This window comes from Chelonia mydas, chromosome 4 (assembly GCF_015237465.2).
Source record: "Chelonia mydas isolate rCheMyd1 chromosome 4, rCheMyd1.pri.v2, whole genome shotgun sequence".
Taxonomy (NCBI): Eukaryota; Metazoa; Chordata; order Testudines; family Cheloniidae; genus Chelonia; species Chelonia mydas.
The window spans coordinates 139267725-139285451 of NC_057852.1; the positions used below are offsets into that span (position 1 = coordinate 139267725).

A 17727-nucleotide genomic window follows, 5' to 3' on the forward strand; every position below is an offset into this window, starting at 1 on the left:
AAGAGCACACCCTATTGAAAGATGTGCCTGGATACCATGGGGAATGGCACACTCGAAGGAGATAACATAGATCCTCCCCATCTGCTGCAGCATCCTGGAGTTTCTTTGGAGATTTCCAAGCAGTGACCAGGCCAGTCCTGATAGGCTAAATCCACAGTCTAGTGAATGCAAAGCATTTGATGGTCTCTGTCTATTGTGCACCCCTCACTGCAGTATCTGAGGGCCTGAGAGGGGTGGAAGCTGGAGTGGCCAAAGTAGAATCTGCTACTCAAATGCGGCCAACGTTGTTCTACAGAGCCCACAACGGCCCTCACATTCCATGAGGCGGAGGAGTCCTTTGGAAGCTACAGGTGTGATAAAACCCTTAACCACAGGAATGCTGGCTGGGAAGAGACTGGACACTGGCCGATGTCACAACCCCTGTCATGGCTCAGCATCGCTATCCACCGACACTCACAGCAAATACAATACTACTGTTCCGGTGTTCTTCCTGCTCGGTAGCCAGGCGGGCACGTACTACTTCTGCCCCTAGAGGAGCACTGTCCACAGCAGTCCTGACGTCCTCACGAAATAGAGCTCTTTGCTTTCATTGGGACATTTTGGGGGTTCCTCTTGTCGGACTGACCACCGGGGCAGTTATGTTTAGAGCTGACTGGAAAATTTAGTGGAAACGGTTTTGACGGAAAAAAATGGTTTTGACAAAACTGAAATTTTTTTTACAAACTCATCTCTCTATTTCAACCAAATTACCCAGGGGGTACTTTTTTAAAAAAAGCCACTGAATTAAAATGTGACCGTTTTCCTAAAATAAAATGTTCCGAAATGGAAGTTTTGGGGATTTTCTGTTATACAGGATGGAAGTTATCTGACACTTTCTGCTTCTAACTTGCACTCCCACTTGCCAAGGGCACTTGGTTACTGTTCGACATTTTATCAGAGAAGTTCTTCAATGTCCTAGTACGTACCGGTTTTGTAAAACGCCCAGTATATCCTTTGAAGAATCCAAGGATAATTTTATAGAAACTTTCAAATTTGTTTTCATTTAGAAGTGTTTGAAGCCCAACCAGGTTTTGTTTCTCATTCAAACTTTTTTTGCCATTTTTTTCTGATTTAAAAAATATTGAAAACATTTATCAAGACAGTTGTTAAAAGTTATTTACCAAAAACCAGGGTTTGCTAAACCATCTCGGCAATGTGTGTGTGTTTGTTCATCTTTTGAAATAAAAAAGGCACAACACTTTGATCAAAAATGTTCCTTTCTTGCAAATTTCCATGGAATTTTTTATTTTAAAAAGACCATCTTTTACAAAACCAAACCAGCTCGGATCCCTGTTTATTTAAAAAGTTTTGACTTGCTCTAACTTCGAGGTTAATTGTCCGTGGTGCAAGAAGGTTGGCATCAAATGCCAAGCTGTTGGCACTCAGATTTTTATCCTTCTGCCCATAAGTATCGGATACAATAAATCATTCTGAAATGTGTTGCAATACTCTCAAAATGCTAAATACAGATATCTTGACTTTGCTTGGGCTTCAAAATCAAGTCCTTTGTTATTTTTTGATAACCCACCTGACTAGGCCTAATAAGGGCTTGTGTTGATGTATCAAAGATAATGGATTAAGTGAAGTATTTGTGGATCATTGTAGGCCTGGCTTGACATGCGGAGCTGGATATGGGAGAGGCCTCATTTCTCAGGAGACAGGATTAGGGAGGTAAAGGGATCAGCGGGCTGGGAACAGAATATCGGTACTAGCTATGATAAGGGGGAGCACCCGGCGAACCATTTTCGATGGACAAGCTAAGCCCGGAACATAAGATGAGGTAAAGAGCAAGTCGTGCATGGACAGTGCGTGGCCAGAGCGTGCTGTACGGGGATTGATTGCTACAAAGTGACCAAGCCAAGCCCAAAGCGTGTGATGCAATGTATAGTCCGTGCAGTGTAATGTGTAAATGTCTGTAAAGGAAGAGGTTTGCTGTGTAACTTTGGGCGTGTGGTATGCCCTATACCCGCCCCCTACGCTAGAGTGTGATCAACTGAGCATAGTTGTGTGGAACCTGAGGGATGAGGCTGGACCAGGACTGAATTCTTGGGGAACCGAGTGGAAGAGGTCTTGGGGGAGCTCCAACAACCAATATCTGTTATTAACTCGTTCAGAATGGCATGGCAAGCTCACTACAATTTGCAATGTGCTATTAACTGCTGCTTGAGGAGTTGTGCAATAGCTTCACTGAACAAAACAAGGCTTAACAGTTCACCACTAATAGGAAACCTTCCCCATTTAACTGAAGTCCACATGGGCCAACTTTGAACCCGCTGGCACTGAACCAGGGGCTTTATTTTCTTGGCACCTCTCAGCTGGCACAGCCATGACTGCAGTATAAACAGTGGTGAGCTGTCAGATCCTGGGCTGCTCGTGTCCCGTACTCTCTCTGCAGCCCTTTCAGATATCTGCGCTCTTGATTGAGAGTTTTTCCTCCCTCCCAAATTTTACACCCCTTTCATGGGCAATCAAGAAGCTTGTGTGGTGTCAGTAGGTTTTTTGCATTCTGCTTCACATGTTTATTGTACGTACGTGGCTGGTACCTTTTCTTTGACAGCCTCATTTATGCCTGGCCAGAGGACAAGTCACTTCCATGTGACACGTCTCATTACTCCAATGGGTGCTGTGGGTTATGGTAAATATTTCCAGCCTTCATCCTGTGTGAAATGTTCTTCACACACAATTGCATATGCAATCATTTAATCTGGTATAGTTCCAGGATGTTTTTGTACTAAGAAGTGCCGGGCTTTTTTTTTCTTTGCCATCCATCTAGAATTACTCTCTCCAGCTCTTGCAATGCCAGGTCATTTTATGTTTCATGTTTGAGACTTGTCAGATTTTGTTTCGGAAATGGTATAATTCAGTGGTTCTCAAACTTTTGTACTGGTGACCCCTTTCATATAGCAAGCCTTTGAGTGCAACCCCCCCTATACATTAAAAACACTTTTAAATATATTTAACACCATTATAAATGCTGAAGGCAAAGTGGGGTTTGGGGTGGAGGCTGACAGCTCGTGACCCCCCATGGAATAACCATGTGACCCCCTGTGGGGTCCCAACCCCCAGTTTGAGAACCCCTGGTATAACTGAATTATATTTACCTCTTCCTAAAGCATCCTGCTCTCACTACATCAAACACTGCTTAATGGCATCTCTCCACAATGTGGCTTTTGCTGATTCGATGACTGCTATTTGAAACCAACTTTGTTTTCCGTTTTAACATTGGCGGGTCACTGATTTCCCTGTCTATGCATTCTGACATTATAATGCACTGAGTTTCAATATCTCTTCTGAGAGTCACTTTTTCTCTGTTTATTTCCAAAGTCCCAAACAGGGCCGGATTTACACCTTATGCACCCCAAGGCCCAGCATCTTCAGTGCCCCCTGCTTACAGCTGACCTTCGTGTTGCACACAGTTTTACAGAGGTAAGGTGCCCCTAGAATGCTGGTGCCCCTTGGCACGTGCCTACTATGCCTACTTGGAAATCTGACCCTAGTCCTAAACAATCTCTCATAGATCCTTGCTTTGAGAGCTGCTTGGAAATGTTTCCACAAGACTTTTTCATTGGAAAACGCCAATTCATTGAAACTGAAGCTATTTGCAGGAAAGGGCTGGTTTTTCCCATTTTGAAAAGTAGAAAAAAAACAACCCTTTCTAAATTGTTAAAACGGGACTGTGACAAAGTTTCTCCTCTGCCTTGGTGGGTCCTGCGCTTACTGGCGGATTTGCTCACCTCAGAGATTCACGGCAGCCCTCAGTTTGGCCACTTTTGCTAGTGGCTCAAACCTGCCGTTCGCTCAGCTAACCTCACGCTGGCCAGCATGGGAAAAAGGAAGAAGAACAATCCCAGCAGTCTCTGCTGATCCACCATGTGGGTCGGGGAACAGCCCATAGACCTTCCCCTCTGGTGGAACCCACAGTCCAGGCCAACTCCTCCTGTGTCTGATCAGGAGTTGGGAGGTTTGGGGGGAACCCAGGCCCGCCCTCTGCTCCGGGTTCCAGCCCAGGGCCCTGTGGAAGGCAGCTGTCTAGAGAGCCTCCTGGAACAGCTGTGCGACAGCTACAACTCCCTGGGCTACTTCCCCATGGCCTCCTCCCAACTCCTTCTTTATTCTCACCATAGGACCTTCCTCCTGGTGTCTGATAATGCTTGTACTCTTCAGTCCTCCAGCAGTACGCCTTCTCACGCTCAACTCCTAGTGCCTCTTGCTCCCAGCTCCTCGCACGCACACCACAAACTGAAGTGAGGTGCTTTTTAAACTCAGGTGCCCTGATTAGCCAGCCTGCCCTAACTGATTCTAGCAGCTTCTCAATTGGCTCCAGGTGTCCTTATTAGCCTGCCTGCCTGAATTTGTTCCAGCAAGTTCCTTCTTGTTCTGGAACTGCCCCTGTTACCTTACCCAGAGAAAATGGCCCTGCTTAATCTGGGACTAATGTATCTGCCTTCTAACACTCTCCTGTAGCTGGAGTGTGAGTTAGGGCAACAAAGCTGAACAGCTCAGCGATCAAGCACCCAGATTCTTGAGGTAGAGATCAAGGAAGTCATAGATTGAACAGTATGGGCCAGATCCTTATCAGGTGTAAAACCGGATAGTTCCACAATGGATTAATGAGGATATATACCAGCTGAGGACCAAATTTTTTTTACAAAAACCACAAGCATTCAGTACAAATACATTTTTTGCTACTTTATTGTAACACTCTCCGGTAGCCATCTGGCCTGACCCTGTCACAGGGACTTTCAACATTTTTTGAAAAAAACATTCTGTTGTTTGGGTCAAAATGACTTTTTGTTTCAAAATTTAATTGAATTTAGAGTAAAAAATGTAATGACTAAATAAATAAGCAAAAAGGTCAACATCAAACTGAAACATTTTTACTGGCAAAGCCTGATGTGGTGATTTTTTTCAGATTTTTGGTTCGTGAAAATGGTTGAGATTTCGATTTTTCATTGTAATTCGACACAGGATTTTTTTTATTTATTTTTTTTTGTAGTCTCTGAAAGTCTTGTGGGATGGGAAACCTGTTTCCCAGCCAGCTCAGCTTGCTTTTTAAATGCATCGAGACCCGACACAACTGGGATTCTGCAGCAGTCACATCAGCACTGTGTCCTTCAGCTGTATGCTCATCAGCCAACCCACGGACACATGCAGCCCACTTTTGTGCAATCATTGGGCCTCTGGTCATTCCTCAATGAAGCCTTCAGGAGGGAAAAGTTTGGGAGCCCTTTGCTGTTCCTCTGCCTAGGTGTGGTTCCAATCCCATGTTCACAGTGGGTCCTCCTAGGTGTCTTTGGCCAAACAGAAGTTCCTGGGCTCACTGCAGAGGGAACTGGAGGGAATTCTCAGGCCTGTGCTGTACAAGATGTCAGACTAGATGATCTAGGGCCTCCTGGGCCTACACTTCAGACATCTCTGAACCACTGAATACACCCCATTCTCAGTTTAAGCGTAATGCTAATGCACCGAGGCTGCAGCGGGCAAGTGCGGAGTATAACGGAGAATGCTAGAGGGAGCTGTGGAAAGGAGTGAGGTGTAGTGCTGCTTCCCCCATGCCCAAACGCCTGCCTTGACAGGGGAGGGATACTGTACGCAAGCAATAGCCCTCCACTGCTGACTTCTTGGCTGCGTTACATGCACGGTCTCTTTTGCTCTGCCGGGGCCGTTTCTCCTGAGATCCCCGGGAGGTATTAGCAGCTGTTTCGAAGCACCACCAATCCATTAGCAGGAGTGAGTGGAAGAAGCACTTATCACCTTCTGGCCTTTGGCTTGCTCTAGCTTGGAAAAAAACTGCCACCGGCACGTGGAGCCTCCAGCTGCCGATTTGCAGAGTCGGGGTTAGCAGTGCCCAGGCCAGGAGTAACCCCCAGCTCCAACCATTGCCGGGGGCTAACCAACAGGTCCAACGGTCAGAGTCCACTAGGCCCTGCGAACCCAAAGAGATTCAGAGATTCCACGGCCAGAAGGGACCATTGTGATTGTCTAGTCTGATCTCCTGCATAGCACAGGCCAGAGACCTGCCCCCAGTAATCCCTAGAGCCGAGCTTTTAGAAAACCAGCCAACCTTGATTCAAAAATTGTCACTGATGGAGAATCCACCACGACCCTTGGTGAATTGTTCCAGTTGTTAATTACTTTCCCCATTGAAAATGCCACCTTATTTCCAGTCTGAAATTGTCTAGCTTCAACTTCCAGTCATTGGATCGTGTTTAACCTTCCTCTGCTAGATTGAAGAGACTGTTACCAAATATTTGTTCCCCACGTAGATGCTTATAGACCGTGATCAAGTCACCCCTTAACTTCTTTTTTGCTAAACTAAACAGATGGACCTCCCTGAGTCTATCACAACCAGGCAGTTTTCTGATCCTTAAAGAGTTCTCGTGCCTCTTCTCTGACCCCTCTCCAATTCATCCACATCCTTCTTGAACTGTGGACACCAGAACTGGACCCAGCATTCCAGCACCAGTCGCACCCGTGCCAAACGACTGACGGGCTATCCAGGGATGCTGCTGGCCTCACCCGGAAAACCTGCATTAATTCAGCTCAACCACCGACATGCAATCGGAAACTGTCTTTAGGTATAAACTTGGCTGAACTTGACAAGTAAACAGTCACCAGCAGCAGCCGTGGTGTGAGAGATTTCCAGCAGCACGTCGGCTCCCTGGCAATATCCACCGTGGTTTCTGAGAGGTGGCAGGCTGTGCTTCCCTGATTCCCTGGCCGCGTGCTAAGAGACTGGCACTGCGTGCTGGCCAAGGGCCGTGCTTCTTAGTGAGGCCACAGCAGGTTCTGTGATGCCACTGTCCTGTTACCCGAGCAGAGCCGAGATCCCTCTGCAAGGCACAAGCTGGTCCGTCTGCACGCACCTGGAGTGCCTGGCACGGCTCGCCGGCTAGGGCGTGGAGCAACACTGCTGGTCTGGGAGCGAGCGTTCAGCAGCCCAGGGGACGGCTGTGGGTTTGATCCGCATGACTGGCACCGATGGGGGTTGTGCCATTGACTTCAATGGCAGCAGGAGCAGGCTCTGTGTCACCATCCAACACTGCTCCCAGCCCCACTGTGAGCTCTTCTCCCCAGCCCAGCCTCTCTGACCTGAATCTGACCCCCAACCCCCTCCGCTCTCCTGACCCCCAATCCCCTCTGGCTCCCCTGACCCCCAACCTCTCTGGTCTTCTATCCACCCCCTCCTGCACTCCCTCTGATCTCACACCCTCTCCCTCCGCCCTCCAGCCCCCGGGCCTGCTATCCCCCTACTCCCTTACTCATGACGGTTCCCTGCTGCTCCAAGCTAGAGTCAGAGTTTAAGGCCCGAAGGGGCGACCAGAGCACCCAGTCAGACCTCCTGCATAGCACGGGCCCACCCGGCACCCGCACACGAAACCCAGCAACTGAAATGAGTCCGAAGTATTACCGCCTGCAGGAGACTGGCCGAGGGAGTGCCCCAGGCAGGGAGTAGGAAGGACTGAGGCACCCCAGTGCCCGAGGCCGCCGCGATAGCAGAGAAATGGTTACATGAGCTAGACCCAGATAATCCTGGCAAGTGATCCGCACCCACACACTGCAGAGGAAGGGGACCCGCCCCCCCCCCGGCCCAGGTCCCTGCCAATCTGAGCAGGGGGGAAATTCCTTCCTGACCGCACACACGGTGATCAGCTAGACGCTGAGCATGTGAGCAAGAGCCAGCCAAGCTGAGCTGAGAGACGTGCCGCCATCCCCGAGCACGGCCCACCCCGTCCTGTGTCCCGTGTCTCACTGTGGCCGTCCCTGATGGTTCGGAGGAAGGAGACAAATCAAAACAAAACCCAGAATACCCTGGGGTGGGGAGGAGAACACATCTTCCTGATCCCTGCAGATGACTAGCTGGGCCCTGAAGCATGAGATTTTAGGAACTTAAGATATAAGGTGGAAGGGACCCCACTCCCAGGGCTGTAGAGCCTTCCCCCCCCCCCAACCTCCTAGTCACCTCCTCATCCCTCTCCCCCATTCCCCTCTCACTCCAGCTTTGCTTGTTCTCTCCCCTTCATGTAACTCCCTGATCAGTCATTTCACTTACACGCACTTTCCCTCAGCCGTCCATCTGGGACGTTTCCCCTGCCCCTGTCTCTCTGCCATGCCCCAGCATGCCTTTAGCCGGCAATTGCCTTTCTTGCTGGGCAGCATTTGTGTTGCAATGCCTGAAGAGAAAGGAATGGGGTCGGACAGGGAATCGCTGTCCTACCACCAGCCCTGCTGGGCTTTCCAGTCCATGCAAAGGGCTGTAATAAACAAGCTCTGAGCTACCACCAACAGCTGCTCAGAGCACAACAGTTCAGCTGCTGAATCTGTCACCAGACTGAGGTACAACCTGTAACAAGTCATTTGGCTGGATTTCATGTGGTTTCAAGTGAAACGTTAGGACAAACACACCAAGACCCTGTATGGAGCAGGTGTTCAATTCTTCCTCCTGGTCGCTCTTGGTTTAATTGACCACAGACTGTTTCGGGGCTCAGGCAAAGAAATGAAAATATCTTCTGTTTCTAGAATGCCCTTCGCTCCCCAAAGCTCTTTGCAAACTAAAACCATCACTGTGATGCAGCCCCCTCTGGGGTGGAATGTGGCAGCTGTTTAACAGGTAGCACAACAGTTTTGGGTGGAAAGCGTAGACAACTGAAATCGCAAGGAGCATGTGGGCTGGCAGAATGTCATTCCCTAGCCAAGCATTTGGGCAGGGCTTTGGGATCACATTCGCCACCTTGCAAAAGGTGTTCAGAGGTACCAAGCTTATCGGAAAGGGCAGCAGCTCCAGCAGAACAGCGCCCCCAGCCGCAGTGCTTCAGCTGATAGAATAGTACCTACAGCATCAACAACCCCACTCACCTGCTAGCGCCGTGTGGCGGAGGTTTCCTATCCAGGTACCAAGCTGGCCTGAGTCACCTCCCTGAGCTTGGGAAAACTGCCTTGATCACGAACCGGAGCTGGATGCCTCCAGGCAGACTAGGTCCCCGTCCAACCACCCTGGTCGGTTTGTGTTGGGTTCCAGTTAACAGGCCGAATCTCTCCCTGGGGTAAACTGAGCTGGAGTCGGCAGAGTTGTATGTAGCTCTTTGCATTTCACAACTGGTGTAACTAACCGCGGCTGTCCTCTTTCTGCCTCCCCAGGGACCTGAGAGCTGGCCATTGCTGCCCGGAGCAGTGCCAAGGCAGGGGCACAGCCAGGCGCCAGTGGAAAGGGGGAGCGAAATTTGGGAGGGAGAGAGGAAAAACACTCAGTCAAGAGCGCAAATATCTGACCGGGCTGCAGAGACCAGGGAACATGAGCAGCATCTGACGGCTCACCACTGTTTATACTGCAGTCATGGCTGTGCCAGCTGAGAGGTGCCAAGAAAATAAAGCCCCTGGTTCAGTGCCAGCTGGTCCTCTTGCCACCCGTCCCCTACGGGCTGGCTAAGCCCCCCCCCCCGTGGAACTGATGGCAAAGCTCACATTGGGGGACCAGAGCTATAGCGGACAAGGCAACTTTGCTACAGTTACGGGGTAATTTCCGCTGAAGACACCCACTCCCCCTGAACCCTGAGACACCCCCCCCCCTTCGCCCAGTGCCCTCAGTCTCTGCTCTCCCTGCCCCCTCTCCTCCAGCCTCGGCTGTGCAGTGAGAAAGTGGCCCCTTTATGAGCAGGCCTGGAATCGGAAAGACACATTCAGACGCAGTTCCAAGCCCTTGACCCCGCAGAGCACATCCCTGTTAAGAACAGCGTGCGCCTTCACGCCTGGCAGACGGGAGGTCACGGAGGTTAGAAGCATGCTGCTGCGGGTACCAGGCGGATTGGCCCTGCCGAGCATCTGCAGTGGCCTCTCTGGAGCTAAACTTTCGGGGCACTGCCGGGCGGGTTGTGGAGGGGGCAGCTCATTGGAGGTGCCTTTAGTGGCTGGGAGACCTTCAGCTGAGCCAAATGGAGGAGGAAGAGAAAGCAACGGTCTTATGGTGATCTCTAGCTCCATCGCGGGAGGGAGGGTCTGCACCAGCTTCCCAAAAGCAGAAGCCGGGGGGGCAACCAACTAACCAGATTGAACATGGAGCTTGACGAGTAAATGGGTGACATCAAGGGCTTGCCCGCGACGGCAGTGCTTGGCCTCGGTGGCCCAGGAGGCCCCTGTCAGTCCTGCGTCCCTGGTCTAGTGAAAAGATCCTCTCCTTATGGGTGCAGCGAGGCTCAGAGGGATCCCAAAGTGCCTTTCAAATGGCTTATAGAACAACTTAACCGATGCCAGAAATGCAGCCACTTCTGGGGCGAGCCACAGCAGCCCCATGGCCACAGCACACAACAGTTTAGGAAGCAAAGGAGACTCCTCTATTCAGCTGAAGCCACAAGGGAAATCCAGAGAGGGAGAATGTAATTCCAGAATCTGGCCAAGGGAGCGAGGCTCCCAGCCCTGCCCCCGGGGGAGAGCCAGGGGATCCTCCGTGGGCAGGACCTTGGTTTGCCTTCTCAATCACAACCAAAAGACAGGCCCTCCAGCAGCACAGTGCCCCCTAGCAGGGGGCAGAGACTCAGAGGGAGGAGCCATCCATGCCATTTCACCCATTCCATCTCCAGCAGCTGCTGCCTTTTCCTTGGAGAGCTCTCGGCCAAAGCCCTGCCCCTGCCTAGCCCGTCGGCCCAGAGGGGAGGTAAATCAGCAGGCTCAGGTCTGTATTCAGCACCCGCTGTCACTGACGCACTAACTCCAGGGAAGCCTGGACTCCCAGCAGTGCAGCAGGGGCTCCCCTGGCAGCTGCTGGCCAGGGCACCAGCCATATTGTAAAGAGTCAACCGAGAGGCAGTGTTCCCCAGTGGCTACAGCCTCGGACTCGGGAAACCTGGATTTTAGTCCTGGCTGTGCCACTGACCTGCTGGCAAGTCCCCGCCTCTCTCTGGGCCTCAGTTTCCCCTCTCCCCTGCTGCCTGTTCAGACCGTCAGCTCTTCGGGGCAGGGACTGACTGCTGCCTCTGTGCAGGTGCCGCACCTAACCCAGTGGGGCCCTGGTCCTAGTCGGGGCCTGTCGCTGCTCCTGTGATACAAACAAGAACTCAGCAGTGGCAAGTTGGTTTACTATTGAACTAGTGTCGGGGGAGCAGCCCGGAGGTCCAGACGGTCGGCCAGGAGCGGCATCCAAAAATTACTTTTTCTGAAGCTTTGGCTGAACGGTCGGAAACTTTTCAGCTTGAAAATGGGCAAGAAATTCCACTGGGCTACTCAGCGCCTCTCGCTCAGGTCCTCTGCCATCCACCCTCAGCCACAGCTCCCAATGAAGCCAGCAAGTGAACCAGACCCCCGCATCCGAACAGCCTTGAGCGCTGGATCCAGATTGGGATTGGGAGCTAAGGCGTGATTAGGGAGCGAGCCAGGTGCTGCAGCCCTGGGCGCTCAGCCGCCACTAAACGGCAGAGGTGCACACAAGACCCAGCGAGCCCCTCCTACCAACCTCAGTGACGGTGGTGAGGCCTCTCTCTCTTTCATGCTGTATGGCTCGCACTCCCCTACTGGCAGCTGTTTGGGGGGGGAACCAGCCCTAGGGACAACCAGACGGAGAGTGTGGGAACCCCCCAGTCCTGATAACCTGCCCCAGGAAACAAAAAGCTCTATGCAAGCAGCATGCATGGCCAACATGCCAACTCTTCTGCCCTTGTTGCCAAGAAGGCTAAGGGCATTTTGGGCTGTATAAGTAGGGGCATTGCCAGCAGATCAAGGGACGTGATTGTTCCCCTCTATTCGGCACTCGTGAGGCCTCATCTGGAGTACTGTGTCCAGTTTTGGGCCCCACACTACAAGAAAGATGTGGAAAAATTGGAAAGTGTCCAGCAGAGGGCAACAAAAGTGATTAGGGGACTGGAACACATGACTTATGAGGAGCGACTGAGGGAACTGGGATTGTTTAGCCTGCAGAAAAGAAGAATGAGGGGAGATTTGATAGCTGCTTTCCACTACCTGAAAGGGGGTTCCAAAGAGGATGGTTCTAGACTGTTCTCAGTGGTAGAAGAGGACAGGACAAGGAGTAATGGTCTCAAGTTGCAGTGGGGGAGGTTTAGGGTGGATATTAGGAAAAACTTTTTCACTAGGAGCGTGCTGAAGCACTGGAATGCGTTACCTAGGGAGAAAAGGAGTACTTGTGGCACCTTAGAGACTAACCAGTTTATTTGAGCATGAGCTTTCGTGAGCTACAGCTCACGAAAGCTCATGCTCAAATAAACTGGTTAGTCTCTAAGGTGCCACAAGTACTCCTTTTCTTTTTACGAATACAGACTAACACGGCTGTTACTCTGTTACCTAGGGAGGTGGTGGAATCGCCTTCCTTAGAAGTTTTTAAGGTCAGGCTTGACAAAGCCCTGGCTGGGATGATTTAGTTGGGATTGGTCCTGCTTTGAGCAGGGGGTTGGACCAGATGACCTCCTGAAGTCCCTTCCAACCCTGATAGTCTATGATTCTATGAACACGCATGACCAGGGACAGAAAATCTCTTCTGGGGTGCAGCCCTGAATGCTGCAGGGCCTCATATTGGTTGGCGTGGAAGGATTTGATTTTTTGGGGATGCAAACGTCAATTTCATCGTATGCACACAAACCAGTGAAAAAAGGTCTCCACTGATAATCGTGGACATTTGTAGCGAGGTAAAGGAAGAAAATGCTCCTTGGGAACTTATTCGAGTTCGATTTGAGGATATTTACTCTGTATATTTGGACATGGGATATTGACAATTTGTGTTTTAACGGTTATAAATCTTTAAAATCTCAGCATCTCCTCTCATTAAATAATTACTCTGACCCCCCTGCCCCATCTCCCACATCTGGGAAAATGAACATCAATCAAAATAGGGGAAAAATGCTTCTAAATGAACCTCAGTATTACCCAGCGACATTATAACAGAATAAAAATCGCATTCTGCTAAGCCTAAATATAGCCCGCGTTGCATCCCGAAGGGAGGAGGGGCTGGTGGTGAAAGCCTGGGATGGAGGATACCTCGGTCCTAGGGGCAGACACAGCACGGGAGTCTCGGATCCCGTCGGGCAAGGACTGGGATTTTATTGGATGATAAATTGTACTTGTTTTAGTTTTTCTACAAAAAATGCTGAAGTTTGACTTTTCCTCATTGTTTGGTCTCCCTTCTCCTTTGCTCAGGGGAAAAATGGAAAAAGGGGTGGGGAGAAAAAAAAGGGGAGGGGACTAAACCAGTTGCTAAAAAAATCAGGGTTTTTTTTAACCCTCCAATCCCCCCCCCCCCCGTTTTTTTTTTTAATGAGAATTTTCTCCAAAATTTGTCATGACAAACATAAAAGGAGGGGAGCCATTTTCCCCCAAGAAAAGTTGCCCAGTTTCCCCCTCCCCTGTGGAGCCTGAAGTTAATCAGCAACAGCCTGGCCCTCGCCCTCTGCTGCATACTGGCTCTGGGCTTGGTCTGACGTCCCTTTTGCCTCCTGGCCTTGAGCCTCCCTTCCCCCTGCAGCTGCCCAGGGCAAGGCAAAGCCCTCCTGGCTGGACTGGGCGAGGAGGGGAGCCCTGCCTGCTGAGCCCGGCCCCCGCTGTTGACAGCAAACACCAGCTGCTCCGCGGGACCAGTTCAGCTCCGTGTGAGGCAGAGCCTGACCGGGGCGTTCTGGTTCCCCTTGAACTGGACAAGGAGATCGTGGCACACAGGGCGAGGGGGGCAGTCAGGCAAAGGGAAGCGTGTTTCAGGCCTTCCTGATCTCAGAGCAGCTGTACAGAATGGCAGCCGCAGCATCCTTCCCCCTCCCTGGCTCCCCCCACGCATCCGATACCACCTGACAAGCACCCAACACGTCCCGGAGACAGGGGCTGATTAGTACCTAACCCTACTGTCCAGCGGGAGAAACTGAGGCACGGAGCGCTCCAGAGCACCAGCTACCACGCTGATTAGTGTGCGATGGCTAGCCAGCTAGCTTCCAGGTATTCATTATTGCTATTGCACCTAGGGCCTCAGTCACACCCCAGGCCCCCTGGGCTCAGCACTGTACAAACACAGACAGTCCGGGCCCTGAGGCGCTTACAGTCTAAGACAAGAGACAGCAGCTGGCGAAGGACAGACTGAGCGGGGGACAGGGGGCCCAAGGTACCGATGAGCCAATATGTGCCTGCCTGGAAAGCTGCTATCACAGTGCACACCCGCTGTTTAGCCGTAGGCAAAGAGAGCCTGTGTCTCCTCTCACTTCCACTGGTGTAAATCAGGAGTAACAATGGACTCACCCGAGCACAGAGCTGGTGGAAGTGCAAAGAGAATCAGGCCCAGCTGGTCTTTTCGCGAGCACACTCGGGCCTGAGAAACATGCACCCACCGGTTTTGGCCCCTGCACTGAATTACTGGGGCAGATTCGGCCCCTCTGCTCTGTGCCCACAACCCTGGGGCTGGGTGGATAAAGGCTTTGCCCCCGGCTCATGCCACAGGTGGCCAAGTAACTGAGGCTCCGGACTGGGACTGAGGAATTGAAGGCTCCCCGACGCTGCTCTGGCAGGGAGGGAGCAGCTCTAGGGATGAGCAGGCCGGTCTGTCTCCAGAGGCCCTTTCTTCACAGATTGCCAACAAGGGGCCGTTAGTGCAAGGGGCACACCCGGACAGAGCCTCCCTCCCCTCCAGACTCAGTGCTCAAAATCCACTCAGGAGCCATCACCTGTCTGGACTGATGGGCTGAGTTGAAACAGGTGCCTTAGAGGGGAAAAGGCTCTGTAGCCCACCCTCACGCTAGCCAGGTCCCTGCAGATTCCTTCCCAGGTGACCAGTACCCCTGCATCCCTCACCACTCGGCATTTCACAGCAGCAGAGCACACAACTCAGATCCTTCTGTTCCAAAAGCCACGCCTGTGGAGCATCTCCGGTAGCTGTGTGCAGTGCAGGGCCCATGACACACGCTTGAGCAGTTCTGATTCCATCCAGTGGAGGGTGGCGGTGCTGCATACACACAAGCCAGTCCATGGGATGCAGGCAAGCAGCAGGGGCTGCTGTCTGAGTGGTTGGGGAGAGACTGGTTTTGTTTAAAAACTTCAGCTCATCTGTTGCTTCTGTTCAGGAAGAAGCCGTGACCTGGGAGCTGTGGACATTTGGTGTCACAGTGCCCGTTCCAGGGCTGAGTATTACTCTGAGGAGCTGTCACGCTGGGCTGACGTCAGGGAGCCCGGAGCTGCTGGGACCTCTTCCGGGAGTTCTCCTTGGGCAAGGTTAGCCGGGAGCAATTGCAGGGCAGGGGACCTGAGGCCCTGACTGGGTGGGTGGGACACAGAGACGCAGGTCTGCACACAGAGACAGCCACGCACACCCAGACCTGCAGTCTGCATGTGTCCAGAGGCAGAGAGGAAGACAGGCAAGTAAACACACACACACACACACAACTAAATACACAAACAGAACCTGATCTCTCTTTCTCTCTCTCTCTCTCTCTCTCTCTCTCTCTCTCACACACACACACACACACACACACACACAACTAAATACACAAACAGAACCTGGTCTCTCTTTCTCTCTCTCTCTCTCTCTCACACACACACACAACTAAATACACAAACAGAACCTGGTCTCTCTCTCTCTCTCTCACCCACCCACAACACCTCAGGAGGGGGGGCAATGGTGGAGACTGCTGAGTACTTTGCCAAGTGACTTCTATACACAATTTGGGAGGAGAGAGACTCCTTTGCCATCTAAAGTTTCTCACTGAGCAATCCACTTTCTGGGCCTGATTCTGTTCTCACGTACACTGGTGTAGATCTGGAGTCACTCCATCGGCTTTGCTGGAGTCACTCCACATTTATGCTGGCCTCGCTGAGAACAGAACCTGGCCCCGTGCCCTTCTCTTTGGGGTAAATGTCACTCTTTTACTTCAGTGTGAAACAGCCTCCCAGATACCGAGCCTCAGTGTGAACGCCAGGGGTTATATGAAGCCAAGGGGTAGGTGACTCGGCCCCATAGCCACAGGGAAACGGTGCCCTGGCACCATTGCAGGGTCACTTCCTCTCAGCCATTCTGGGCTGAGGGTGCAGCTAACACAAGGAGGAGGCAGAAGACAGAGACTAAAAGGGTCCCTGTCCTAGAGGGAATTAAGGACTCCAATCCAACAGGCCCCATGTACACCCCAGGGGGGAAGGGTGGCCCCCTGAGCTTGCAATACAGATGCCCTCAGTTGCCAGGGTTTGCGGAAGGATCCCTCTGTGACTTCCCAGAAACGTGTACCGGGCTTGGCACTTCACCTGAGGTGTTCCAGCCATTCAGAAAGGACAGGTGGGGAAACTGAGGCACAGAGCAGGGACGTGACTTGCCCAGGGCCATAGCGCAGGGGGAAGAACCCAGGCGTCCAGCTCCCGCACCCAGCTGCCTGCTCTAAACACTAGACAACCAGCCGGATAGCCAGGGACAGCTCTGGCTTCACAGTCAAGGTTGAAACCACACAGGCCTTGGGGGGGCCTCAATGCAAAGAGCTCAAGTCCCCATAGCTTTCCCCCCTCCTTGCTACCCCCCCCCATACACAGCCCCTGGGTGGGTGCTAGCGGGGCTAACATTATGGGGGTGGGGGGTGAGAACTGCTGCGGGAGGGGGAGCGTTCTCGCCAGCCCCCTCCCGGCACGGCCCCCCCCGATGGTACTCACTCAGCCTGGGGTTGGTGACATAATTCCTGGTGACGGCGTGGGCATGCTCCTGGGCCCCTGCCAGCGCTGCTGGGTGCCCGCCGAGCCTCACCTCTACCTTGGCAGTCATCGCTGGGCACAGCTGGGGCGGGAGGGAGCTGGGGGTTTTTATAGCAGAGGGTTACGCTCTCCTGCTCGTCCCTCCCGGGCCCACACCGGTCAGATCTGCCCTTTCCCGGCTGCTTCGCTCTGCCCCGCTGGCCCTGGCGTGGGTTAGACCTGCCCACACAGGCCCCTGTTGACTGTAAACTGGGGCAGTCTCAACACCTGGCTGGGAGCCCCAGACCCCGTGTGCAGGTGAAGGTCACCTGAGAGCTCCCACCTGGGGGTGGCTGAGTGAGGCCGCAGCTCAGGGCTCTGCACTGAGCTCTGTGTGTCGGGGAGTTGGTGGTTGTGTGTGTGGCAGGGGGTTGTGTACCTGTGTGCCAGGGGAGCAGGTGGTGATTGTGTGTGGCAGGGGGTTGTGTAGATGTGTCTCAGGGGAGTAGGTGGTTGTGTGTGTGGCAGGGGGTTGTATAGCTGTGTACCGGGGGAGTAGGTGGTTGTGTGTGTGGCAGGGGTTGTGTAGTTGTGTGTCTGGGGAGTAGGTGGTGGTTCTATGTGGCGGGGGTTGTATAGCTGTGTTTCGGGGAGAAGGTGGTTGTGTGTGTGGCAGGGGGTTGTGTAGCTGTGTATCAGGGGAGTAGGTGGTTGTGTGTGCAGCAGGGGGTTGTATAGCTGTGTTTTGGGGAGCAGGTGGTGGTTCTGTGTGGCAGGGAGTTGTGCAGCTGTGTGTCAGGGGAGTAGGTGGTTGTGTGTGTAGCAGGGGGTTGTGTATCTGTGTCTGGGGAGTAGGTGGTGGTTGTGTGTGTGGCAGTGGGTTGTGTAGCTGAGTGTTGATGGAGTAGGTGATTTGTGTGTCGCAGAGGGTTGTGTAGCTGTGTGCTGGGGGAGTATATGGTGGTTGTGTATGGCAGGGGGGTTGTGTAGCTTTTTGCCAGGGAGTAGGTGTTGTTTGTGTGTGGCAGAGGGTTGTGTAGCTGTGTGTCAGGGGAGTAGGTGGTGGTT

At 52.4% G+C, this 17727-nt stretch overlaps 1 protein-coding gene across 1 annotated transcript in view; it reads right to left on the reverse strand.

Annotated features, from left to right (window-relative positions):
* Positions 1-16782, reverse strand: part of ATP6V1B1 (ATPase H+ transporting V1 subunit B1) — a 78784-nt gene extending 62002 nt beyond the window's left edge. The window contains exon 1 of the mRNA XM_007064010.3: positions 16642-16782. Coding sequence (XP_007064072.2) covers positions 16642-16750 — 109 coding nt within the window. The 5' untranslated portion in view covers positions 16751-16782. The remainder of the gene's footprint in view (positions 1-16641) is intronic.
* Between the last annotated feature and the right edge of the window lie 945 nt (positions 16783-17727).